We start from the raw sequence: 12,930 nt of genomic DNA, 5'->3' as shown, positions 1-12,930 counted from the left end.
AGTCTCATTTTGTTTTATGGGGCTGTCTAATCTTTGGCTGAAGGGTAAACCTCAGAAGTGACTTCACTACTGAGCTAAAAGGGTGTCCAGGGGCCATACTCTCGGGCTTTCTCCAGTCTCTGTCAGGCCAGTAGGTCTGGTCTTTTTTTGGGAAGCACAGTTCTATTCTGACACACAAGGAATCACTTTGAGTGGGAATCAACTCAATGGCAACTGGAATCGTAAATGACTTGGGACTCTGAGCAAACCATAATCGTGAAGCATAAAATATAGGTATTAAGAAATTACAAAGTAGACAAGTTGGTCTTTGGTGACCTCTCACTCTTTCCTTTCAGCAACCCCCCTCTCCCATTTCTATCTTGGTACAAAAGTAATCAGTAACCCTCAAGCCCAGGAAACATCAGAACCACATCAAGTCATTCTAAAAAGCAGAAATGCTCAGATGCCACTCCAGCCTCCTGAGCAGGAGTCCAGAGGTGGGGACCAAGAAGCAGGGCTTCCCAAAGGCCACACGGATGGCTCCCACCTACGATCCCTGGCAGTTCTGGCTCGCCCTTCCTTGGGGTACATTTGAACAAGGACCCTGGAAGAAGTCCAAGTGCCCTAGACTATGAATAAATGAAATGGCAATGGGACATGGAATGATTTAACTTTTTGTAAAAGACCTCAAAACATCACGTTACTTTTATGTTGCATATTCATCTCTGCGGGTCTAATATTTCTTGTCATAACTGGATTGTGATCAACAGCTAAAGTAGCTGTATCTCTTCCTACACATATGCAAGCACGTTCCTTGCACAGCATAACTGTGGGGACTGAAGATGTTCTCCGCTTCAATGAATAAGTGTTTAATAAGCACGTAGTAACTCTGTGCTAGACTGAGGATGGAGTGCTTGGGTGGTGGAAAAGGTTAAGTGCTTGGTTGCTAAACAAAAGGCTGGAGGTTAGAGTCTACCCAGAGGCTCCTTGGAAGAAAAGCCTGGTGATCTACTCGAGAAAAATCAGCCATTGAAAACCCTGTGGAACACAGTTCTACTCTGACATACATGGTGTTTCCATGAGTTGAAGTCAACTTGACAGCAGCTGGTAGGCTGTGTGCAGGCAATGGCCATGTGTTAGTTAGACCTTCTGAAAATGCTGAAGGTAAATCCCATCACCAGGTTAAGCAGATAAGAGTGCCGGCCAACTGAACAGAAAAAAGTACATGTGTTCACCAGTTGCTATTCTGTTTACAAAACCAACATCATCCTGCTCTAAGACCTAGTGACACAAAGCAGGAGCTTCTTGTTCCTGTTGTAGATGCCCTGTCACCGTGGATAAGACGTTCATCTGACCCAACTAGCCCCACCGTGACAGGGACTGAGAAGAGCGTTTGCTGTGGCAGCTGGAGATCTCTCCGTTTAATCTACAGGCTTTGCAGGACCCACGCCTAGTGCAGCTTTCTGCCAAATAACATCATCTGTAGTCAACGACCTTCAGCTCTAACCAGCAGTTTCTTAGGCAGGAGTCCCGCTGGATGTGGGTTCTGCCCACGATCACAGGTGTACAGAAATATTCACAGCAGCGGAGAGGGCAAACACTCAAATACACGCAGGTGTGTGCACGCCAGGCCCAGGGCTCAGCACCTCCATGGCTACTGTTCTTTTTCCACCAATAGATTATTTAGTTCATTGCATGTTCTTAAGTTTCTCTCCCTGAGTATGTTCGAAACAGCACTTCAAGCTTTAAGAAGCATCACTCAGAACTCCTACGCTCTTGTATCCAGACGCGTCTAGAGTTCCCCTTTTTCTTCATTTATACTTCAAAGGGAACCATCTGACACCACCCTATTGTGAATTTCTTCCCAGCCTAGCCCTAGACCTGAACACTTTGGCTTGTCCAGTGGAAACATGGAACCACAGAAAGGCCATGGTGACAATGGCTGGTTTCCATGTGCTCTTGGGTGTCCATGCTTGGCGCTGTGTGGGAGACAGCCACTTGGCCAGATGTCTTCCTCCCTCAGCCTGTGCCCCACCCCAGGCCCAGGCATGAGGGTCTGACATATAACATGCAACACCCTTCTACAATTACAGCCTGGCAATTATTCCTTCTAGCTCCAGATTAAATTCAAGAGACGTATGTGCCAAAGAGAACAGACTTGATGGAAAGAAATTGACCTCTCCATTTTCCTGACACCCAGCCCTGAGAAGAGTAGCTTGAACTCCTACCAGGAGCCAACCATTTGTCACTTAGACCATCCTCTTTTGTAGCACAGACCTCTCATATGTCTTCCCACCTGGCGGTATCTGTTGCCACTGATAGCACCATTTAGCTGCTGCCGACACATGGGTGAGCATCAATCAAAGCGCCCCTTCCCCACTAGAGGCCTGGAAGGCACACATCACTGGCAAGAAGTATGCATCAAGCTGAATCCCCACCACAGAGAAGAATATTATGGCCTAGAGCTGCCTGGAAATGCAAGTAAATACCTTCTACCTCGGCTGAGAGAGTGATTGGAGGCCTGTAAAGGTAATTCTCAGCACCACCACCTCAGCCTAGTAACATCTTCGATGCAGAATAAACCCAAGGCTGTCTGATTCAGTGTCCTGCTGGAAAGCTCATCTGTGAGTCTGATTTTTCCAAACGCTAAAAAAGGAGAACATTCAATTTGATTGGGAACACTATTTGCAGAATTACATGAAGGAAATACTTCTTGTTTAAGTTGCTTTTGTAGAGGTCAGAAAAATGGTGCTGGTTAACAACTTGACCAAGGGAAGGTCGTGGAAGCTCCATGGACACGTCCAAACTCCCTGAGGGACCGAATTACTGAGCTGAGGGCCGGGGACCATGGTCTCGGGGGACATCTAGCTCAACTGGCATAACATAGTTTATAAAGAAAATTTTCTACATCCTACCTTGGTGAGTAGCATCTGGGGTCTTAAAAGCTTGTGAGCAGCCATCTAAGATACTCCACTGGTCTCACCCCGTCTCGGGCAAGGGAGAATGAAGAAAACCAAAGCCAAAAGGGAAAGATTAGTCCAAAGGACTAATGGACCACAACCACCACGTCCTCCACCAGACTGAGTCCATCACAACTAGATGGGGCGCGGGTACCACCGCTGTCTGCTCTGACATGGATCACAATAGAGGATCCCAGACAGAGCTGGAGAAAAACGTAGAATCAAATTCTAACTCACACAAAAAAAGACCAGACTTACTGGTCTGACAGAGACTGGAGAAACCCCAGAAGTATATCCCCTGGATACCCTTTTATCTCAGTACTGAAGTCACTCCTTCACCCAAAGACTGGATAGGCCCGTAAAACAAACAACGACACACGTAGCTCAACCATGTATATGAGACTAAATGGGCACACCAGCCCAGGGGCAAGGACGAGAAAGCAGGAAGGGACAGGAAAGCTGGACAAATGGAAACAAGGAACCCAAGGTCAAAAGGGGGAGAATGTTGACAACCAACATCACAAAACAATATGTGTATTAATTGTTTAATGAGAAACTAATTTGCTCTGTAAACCTTCATCTAAATCACAATAAAAAAGGAAACAAAAGTCTGGTTGTTAGATTTCAATAGTGAGAATTAGAATAATGAAGTAGATAATCCAGTTACAAACTTTTATGTATTTCATACTGTTTCTTTAGCCTTCATAATTGCCAATTCTTCGCTATTATGAATGTATTTCCCCCTCCCGCAACTGCCTGTATAGTAAAAATTGCATAGAATTCCTGTTCAGTCAAATCGCAAGCAATTGGAAAACTCATAAACCAAAATTTTTCTATGCTTTCTATTTGTGAAGAAAACCCCAATAAAAGTAAATTCGAATAAGCAAAAGAGGAAAAATGCTGCTGGTTATACATATACATATATATCTAGTTGCTGTTGTCAGCTGTTGTCAAGTCGGCCCCTGACTCGTGGCAATCCTGCGCACAATGGAAGAAGATGCTGCTGGGTCCTGAGCCATCCCCACGATTGGTTGCACATCAGAACACTGTAATCCACAGGGTTTTCAGTGGCTAATTTTCACAAGTAGTTCCCCAGGCCTTTCTTCCTCGTCTGTCTTAGTCTGGAAGCTCCACTGAAACCTGTTTAGCAACATAGCAACACACAAGCCTCCAATGACAGCCGGGGCGCGGCTGCACGTGAGGTGCACTGGTGAAGAATCAAACCCGGGTCTCCTACATGGAAGGTGAGAAGTCTACCACTGAACCACAGATGCGCTGGTTTTATATATATAGTCTAATATGTTTTGGAAAATAAAAGAATCTCATTTTCTGCATATGAACCCTAATTCATACATGTATGACAATTAATGCTGACTGTATCAGAAAATTATTAGACTATGTTCTCACAGTTCCTAATCCACTGTTTACTTTAAGTTAACCATCCTTTGGAAGGACCAAAACAAACAAATCCATTGACATTGTCGATTCCAACTTAGAGCAACCCTATAGGACAGTGTAGGACTGCCCCATGGGGTTTCCAAGGAGTGGCTGGTGGGTTCAAACTGTCAACCTTTTGGTTAGCAGCCAATCTCTTAACCACTGGGCCACCAGGATTCCACGTCCCTCAAATAGATGCTTAACAACCCACAATACCTACAGCTCTTGCATCTCACTAGAATTCCAGACTGGTGCATCGAACTGAGCATTTGAAATCTCCATATCTCAAAATTCAAGCTTCAAACTAAATTTCCGATGTTTGCCCCCCAAACCTGCTCCACCCACAACATTCTCCATTTCAGTTAATGGCAATCCTAGCCTTCCAGTGGTGTAGCCATGTTCCTTGGTCATCCATGACTCCACTCTCTCCCCTAAAATTCCAATCCCCCCAGGCTGTTTCCAGCTCTCAGTCTAACTGGTACCGATCTTGCACACAGAGCAAACCACAGTTTCTCCGTCCTGCTCCTGACCCAACACCCAGCATCTTTCCATGAGCCACGTTCCTGAGGGCCCAAGTACAGATAAGCATCCATCCTGTGGACTCTGGTGAACCAGGAGAGCGGAGAGCTGATGCTAAGTCGTGGCAGACATTGGCTCAAAAAGAACAAAGGGCAAACTATAAATGCTGCTTATTAGAATAGTGATTCAGACTGAGCATGTCCCAAGTCAAGTCATGCCCTCCCCAGACATGCACATAGCAGAGTTGGTGACTGGTACAAAGGGCAAGAGATACTCCATGTCTTAGCCCCATTCCCTCCAGGCCAACCAGCCGATAGGAGATGAGCAAAGATAAGGTTGTTCCATCCTGAATATAAAACATACACCATTTTCTAATCCCCAGAAGCCCCCGGGTGGCACAAGTGGTTTTCCATCAGCTACTAACCTAAAGGTTGGCTGTTCGAACCCACCCAGTTGTGCTGCAGAAGAAAGTCCTGGCAATCTGCTTCTGTAAAGATTACAGCCAAGAAAGCCTTATGGAGCAGTTCTACTCTGTAACACAGGCCCATCATGAGTCAGCATTAACTTAACAGCAACTGGTTAGGAGCCCCTGGGAGATGCAAACAGGTAATGCACTTGGCTGCTAACTGAAAGGTTAGAAGTTCGAGTCCACCCAGAGATGCCTCAGAAGAAAGACCTGGTGATCTGCTTCTGAAAAATTAGCCTTTGAAAACCCTACGGAGGACAGTTCTACTCTGACACACGCAGGGTCACCATGAGTCAGGTCAACTCCACAGCCCCTGCTACGGTATGTATACCAAGATAAAAGTTTTAAATAGCGAAAAATTGCCAAGAAAAGGAAAAAAAATTATCTAGCTCACCTGATGAGGATACCTGGTGTTGTGTTGTTCCAGAACACTGAGCTCATGGGACTTTGGAGGGAGAGAGGAAATTTCTGTAACAGAAGAATGACTTTAGAATAACAGCAACAAAAACCAAGCTCTGTGTTCTAACAATTCTGATTTGTAAAGAAATCTGTTAGCTCTTATTTATCATCCTTGCCTTAAAATAATCCTTAACTATAAAAAGACATTTAAAAAAAAAAAACCCTTAAGGGTACATAATTTTAGAACTTTATTAATTTAAATGAAATAAAAATATGGCAAACTGACTCAAAATCAAGTCTTTTCTGGACCCCCAAGTCTCATCTTAACACATGATGGATGCATAGGTTTAATGGCTGACCAAAGAAAATAAACACAGGGCAAGTTTAAGAATGCGGGGAACAGGGGTTTGTCTTGGTCAAGATTTTTGTCAAGTTACTTCATTAATTGCTCAAAATACAAATGAATCCATATTCACCCACAGGAAATTTCTAAGAAGTTGGGTTCGGATTATCAAAGGACACAGTCAGTGTTTTATGGAATTCTTTAAAATCTGAAGCATATTATTTGGAATATACATGAGAGGCTTGTTGTTGTTGCTAGCTACTGTGGGGTCAGCCTCCAATTTATAAGCCCATGCACAATAGGATTGGATCATTGCAATCCATAGGGTTTTCACTGGCTGATTTTCAGAAGTAGATTGCCAGGCCTTTCTTCCTAGTCTGTCTTATTCTGGAAGGTCCACTGAAACTTGTTCAGTATCACAGCAACGCGCAAGCCTCCACTGACAGACAGGTAGTGGCTGCGCATGAGGTGGGGACTCGAACCCCGGTCTTCCACATGAAAGGTGAGAACTCTACCTCTGAACCACCGCTGACCTCGTATGGAAGGCAGCTATGGTGAAATGAAAAGAATGAGGCTGCTGAGAATAGATTCTCAATCTTAGCTTAAAAAAAATTTTTTTTGCAGGCTACCCAGCAAGGGTTGACCGGCTGAAAATCTTCCATGAAATTTGCTTTGCCATGACACTTTAACAAGGGGGCCGGGCTTCCTTTCAGACTGCTAAGGAGTAATCTGGACAGCTTTCCCTTCTCACGAGCCCTAAAAAGGCTGTGGCTTACTAGTCACGTTGCCTTCAAGAGACACACCCCTCGTCACCCCCACTTATGACTCTACATCCTATAAAGGTTGGGAATGAGATCCTACAAAAAGACTTTTCAAACCTGGCTTGTAAAGTTCAATAGGAGGAGATTTCTTGCTGAGTTTCAATTTTATTCTAATCTCTTTGTAGTTCTGGGGAAGTTACTCCCAAGGTATTAAGGTGTCTCCTCAGACACTCTAAGGTAGAAACTGGCTCACGAAGAAACAGTAAGCACAAAAAAAAAAAATATAAATATGTTTTAAAACTCTAAGATTTCCACCTGACTTTATTTTAAGCTTTAGGCAAATAGGTGAATTTTTACTGTTATTATATTCCTAGAATATTCGTAGTCCTAACATTTCTCCTTCTTCCAAAAATTACCCAGAAAGCAATGACCACGAATCCCTCAGGTATCTTGTTTCACCAGCCCCTCTTCCAACACGCTGTTTTGAGGTCATTCTCTTGCCCAACATGTCCACTCACTTGCGGTCTTTGATTCGTCTGAGCTGTATCCGTAGTTTTCATTTCCACTTTTTATCTTTGTCTCAACCATTTCTTTGTTTGTTTTCACACTCGCAGATTTCCTAGAATTAGACCATTTTAAGAAGTAACATGTTAATCAGCGAAGGGCATTTGGCTCACAGTTATGCTCAGAGCATCCTGACACATAGAACTTAGGACCTAAGTCCACAGCTTGGTTGCTGGCTTCTTGGGAGATGATGAACATCAGAATGGAAAATCCCAGCCATCACACTCCCATTGTGGGGAGAGAAGGAACTTTCTTATAAGAGTCCATGGACTCCAATGACCAAATAAAGCAGGGGTTGGCAAATTATTACCCAGAATCCAAATCCAGCCCACTGCCTGTTTTTCTAAATAAAGTTTTATTGGAACACAGCCTCACCTACTTGCTTTCATAACGTCCATGCTGCTTTCGTGTTACAACAGCACTGAGTAGTTGTGAGAGAGACCATATGGTTGATCAAAACAAAAAATATTTACTATCTGGCCCTCTATAGAAAAAACTGCGCTACCCCCTGAAATAAAGCAAAAAAAAAAAAAAGGTGCATCTTCCTAGGGGAAGGAATTTGGCAATGAATATACAAAGGATTAAAAATATTCCTACTCAACCTCTAAGAATTTATTATAGGGAAATAATCAAGGATATGTGCAAAGACTTACTTGAAAGGATGTCCATTCATAAGTTATTTATTATATCAAAACTTGCAAACAACCCACGTGTCCAACAATTAAAAAAAAAAAAGAAAGTTGTGGTTGAGTTGATTCCGAGTCATGGCACCCCCATGAGTTTTGGAGTAGAACTGTGCTCCATAAGATTTTCAAGGCTGTGATCTTTCAGAAGTAAGTCTCCTGGCCTTTCTTCCAAGGTACTTCTAGGTGGATTTGAACTGCCAACCTTTCTGTTAATAGCCAAGCACTTAACCATTTATACCACTGAGGGACTCCATGTTCAGCAATAAAGGACTGGTAAAATGAAACTATTGATACATCTCTAAGATGGAATATCATACCAGCTATAAAAGCTGGTGGAAGTCTAAACTAGTATACCTACTTCGGAAAACTGTGTGGCAGTATCGTCTAAATCTAAACATGCCTACCCTATGACCCAGCCTTCCCTACTAGATATATAGCCAGAATACCAAATAGGAATGAGTACATATGTTCACCAAAAGACATGTATTAGAGTGTTCAAAGCAGTAATGGCCCCAGCCTGAATACTATCCAAATGTCCATCACCAGCAAAATGGATAAACTGCAGTGCATGCACAGAATATAATAGCATATAGAATCAGAATATAAACAATCTATATCTACACTCAACAATCTGGATGAATCTTCAATTGAAAGCTCAAGACAGACAGAAATGAGTACATACTAAAGGGTTCCATTTATACAAAGTTTATGTAAAACTAATCTGTGGGGCTATGAGGGATAGATGTCAGAAGAATATTTACCTTTGGGGAGGAGGTGTAGGTAGTGATTTGAAGAGGGCCTGAAGGGGGCTTTTGGGGTGCTGATGATGTTCTTGCTCTTGATTTAGATATTCAATGCCCAGGCATAGGTGCTTTGTGAAAATTAATCAGGCTAGACACTTATGATTTGTAGCCTTTTCTGTATTTATGTTAAAAAACAAAAACAAAAACCAAACTCAGTGCCGTCGAGTTGATTCCAACTCACAGCGACCCTAGAGGACGGAGTAGAACTACCCCATAGGATTTCCAAGGAGTGGTTGGTAGATTTGAACTGCCGACCTTTTGGTTGGCAGCCAAGCTCTTTACCAACGCGCCACCAGGGCTCTGTATTTATGTTACACTTCAATAAAAAATTTTATTTAATAAAATGTTGTAGGCAAGTATTATTCAAAAGAAAATAATCTTCAGAAGTGTCAAGTGAAAAGAGTAGTCTATAAAATAATGTGTACGATGACTCAAATTTTACAAAATATGTATGTGTGCCTGTGTATGTATATATATGTGAACATATGCACATGTAACAATAATTACTTCTGTACAATAGAATGATAGGTGATTTTAAAACTATATTTTTTAATTTTTCTATGCAATAAGCATTTATTGATTCTATAAGAAAATATAATTGTTATTTTAATGCAAAGGATATCTGTAAGCAGATGAAGTTAGCGCCGTGGAAGCAGTGAAGGACAAAGCAGGTGGGACATGTTCACCCAGTGAGCTGATCTTGTCTTACCTCCCTGGGGCCTACCTCACTCTTTGGTTTAAGTGCTAGAGCTGTACATGGAGAAGGGCCCAGGCCCTGGAGCAGAGCTGCCCAACTGCATTCTGACCCTTCCACTTTCTGGATGGGCGCTACTGGGCAGGTTACTTATCTTCTCTGTGCCTCTCAGTTTCCCCATCTACAAAATGGGACAGTAGCCTCATAAAATCACTGTGAGAATTAAATAAGATAAAAAAACATCTACAAAGCCAAGAAAACCCTATGGAGCAGTTCTACTCTGTAACACATGGGGGTGGTCATGAGTTGGGGCCAACTCAATGGCAGCTAACAAAAACGACCACCACAATATATTACCATTACTCTCTACCCATGACCCTGAATAGCTGCTGATCACTGCACTGTGAAACCACCTCTGATCCCAGAAAACAGAAATGGAAGATGATGGTTTAGTCAAGAATGGGGACCCCAAGGATCAGGCTGGGGTCTTTCCAGTGACAGCAGTCAAAAGAAACACCAGAATAATTATCAGCATCAGTTTTCTCTTGCCCTAGTCTGGCCTCAAACGAGGTGTGTTTTCAGATTGCTTGGTTTTGCTGCTGCGTGGTGTCCTCAGAGGACATCATTACCAGGGAGGAACTGAGGTCACAGGGAAAATGAATAGTGTCTGCCACAGGATGGCCGCACACATCCTCATTCGCAATGTATTTTAAAACCCCAATCTTCATTTATTATTTTTTTAATTGTTGTACTTTAAGTGAAAGTTTACAATTCAAGTTAGTCTCCCATACAAAAATTTATACATACATTGTTATGTGACCCTAGTTGCTCTCCCTATACTGTGACAGCACACTCTTCCTTTCCACCCCAGATTTCCCATGTCCATTCAACCAGCTCCTGACCCTCTCTGACTTCTCATCTCGTCTCTGGACAGGAGCTGCCCATTTAGTCTCAGGTATCTGCTTGAGCTAAAAAGCACATTCTTATTACATAAAACATTTTATGTCCTATAGTCCAGTCTAATCTTTGTCTGATGAGTTGGCCTCGGGAATGGTTTTAGTTCTGCATTGACAGAGACTCCGGGGGCCATGCTTTCTGGGATTCCTCCCGTCTCAGACCATTAAGTCTGGTCTTCTTAATAGAATTTGAGTTCTGCACCCCACCTTTCTCCTGCTCCATCAGGGACTCTCTGTTGTGTTCCCTGTCAGGGCGGTCATTGGTGGTAGCCGGGCACCATCTAGTTCTTCTGGTCTCAGGCTGACACAGTCTCTGTAAAACCCTAATCTTTAAAAAGCTCTAATAAAATATTGACATTTCAATTGCATATGATTGTACGCCCTTGATGTAGTTACCTTCAAAGTGCTTGCAGCTACTTCTGGACGGTGGTGGGAATGACAGGAATTTTTTTTAGTCCCCAGCTTGGTTGTCCAAGCAGTGATACTACCTAATGGGTCAGCCTGGTCAGTTCCATGTACCTTCCAGGCATCCAGCTAGTTTCATTCTTCTCCACTGCCCCAGAAATTCCAACAGGATCTCTGCCTGGTTCTTTTAACATCCTTGAAACAGTACTTGAGTTGCTAGCCTTAATTCAAAGCAGGAAGAATAGCAGTCATGGTGCACAATGCCCTCTTGTGGAACAAGTTGCAAATGCTAGACAAACCAGAAAACCAAACTCGTTGCCATAAAGTCAGTTCTGACTCCTAGAGACCCTTTAGTACAGAGTAGAACTGCCCCATAGGATTTCCAAGGCTATGGTGGAGCCCTGGTGGCACAGTGGTTAAGAGCTTGACTGCTAACCAAAAGGTTGGCCGTTCAAATCAACCAGCTAGCTGCTCCTTGGAAACCCTATGGGGCAGTTCTACTACGTCATATAGGGGCAATATGAGTCGGAATCTCAATGACAACAGGTTTTTTTTTTTTGGTTTTAATCTTTATGGAACCAGACTGCTTCCCTCAGAGCCACTGGTGGATTCCAACCACAGACCTTTCAGTTAGGAGCCTAGCACTTAACCACTGAGCCACCAGGGCTAATCGGACACATTTTACTAAGTGAGTGCAGGGCAAGTCAAAGGCAGTAGCAACTCCCCTAGTTTATTCGACCAGTTAATGTTGCTCCAAGAGTTTGTGATTGACATATACATTTTTCAGTCTTTTCCATTTTCAGTAACATAAATACTAAGATCCTTGGGTTTTTTGTTTTTTTTTCTTTTGTTTGTTTGTTTGTTTTGTTTTGTTTTGTGTATGTGTGTGTTTATTTTTGTTTTCAGAAAATTGATGTGACTTAAAACTTACCTTATTTCACTTTGATAACTAGATTCTGAAAAAGAACAAAATTGCATTAGTAAACTCAGGATACTTATTCTGAAAATATACGTATTGATTTTTATAGAACCCTTGATTTTTAGAGACCTCTCATTAGTAACTATTTGTAACCCAGTAGGCATTATTCAGTTCTCCCATCCCAGATTATCAAATGACTTCCAAGCATAAACATCTTGGAATTCACCATTAATTCTCAGAAAAATAAATAAGCCCTGGATACCAGAAGTATAGTAGGTATCCAATAAGTACTTAGTGAATGTTAGATTTGATTAGGAAGAGTATAAAGACTCTATTCACCCAGGAAAGCTATTCTGTGTTAACAATCCCAGCAGACATTCACTCAGTACCTACTGTGCGCCAGCACCACGCCAGCCACAGCTGTACAATGTATTATCTCATGTGATCACTACAACGATCCAAGACGTAGGCTTAGTGTTGCCATATTTTTATCCAATGAGTAATCATACAGTCATGTATTTCTTTAATTCTAAGAATTAAAAGTATCATATTTCTTGAATTCTAAGATACATTTTCAGTCCATATATGCCAATGGTTTCAATTCGTAGAGTTATGTTCCCTCCCACTACCAAAGAAAATGCTGTCAATAAATTGATCATGTCCCTGGGTGGTGCAAATGGTTACCAACATGTTCAGTTGCTAACCAAAAGGTTGGAGGTTCGAATCCACGCAGAGGTGCCTTGGAGAAGAGGCCTGGCAAGCTATTTCCAAAAATACATTTATCGAAAATCCTATGGAGCACAGTTCTACTCTGACACATATGGGGTCACCATGAGTTGGAGCTGACTTGATAGCAGCTGGTTTGGTTTGGTTTTAATCAATGGACAGGAGGAGATACAGAATTAGAAGATGGGGAGGAGCAGAGGCGTGGTCCAGTCCTGGGCTCCCACCCCCACCTCCAGCTCCAGCACCACTGTGCTTTCCTGCCTAGACTTTCTGGCCTATGAAACTTTACTGAGATCTAAAAAATATTAATTTT

At 42.6% G+C, this 12,930-nt stretch overlaps 1 protein-coding gene across 1 annotated transcript in view; it reads right to left on the bottom strand.

Annotated features, from left to right (window-relative positions):
* The window catches only part of IGSF5 (immunoglobulin superfamily member 5), an 83,622-nt gene that overhangs the window by 5,675 nt on the left and 65,017 nt on the right, over nucleotides 1-12,930 (bottom strand). Inside the window, exons 6-8 of the mRNA XM_023742140.1 lie at nucleotides 11,904-11,928; nucleotides 7,383-7,483; nucleotides 5,756-5,829 (exon numbers count right to left, since the gene is read on the bottom strand). Coding sequence (XP_023597908.1) covers nucleotides 5,756-5,829; nucleotides 7,383-7,483; nucleotides 11,904-11,928 — 200 coding nt within the window. The remainder of the gene's footprint in view (nucleotides 1-5,755; nucleotides 5,830-7,382; nucleotides 7,484-11,903; nucleotides 11,929-12,930) is intronic.

Source organism: Trichechus manatus, unplaced genomic scaffold, assembly GCF_000243295.1.
Source record: "Trichechus manatus latirostris isolate Lorelei unplaced genomic scaffold, TriManLat1.0 scaffold00202, whole genome shotgun sequence".
Taxonomy (NCBI): domain Eukaryota; kingdom Metazoa; phylum Chordata; class Mammalia; order Sirenia; family Trichechidae; genus Trichechus; species Trichechus manatus.
The sequence above is the reverse complement of the archived record's forward strand: the minus strand, read 5'-3'. Positions and strand labels throughout refer to the sequence as shown.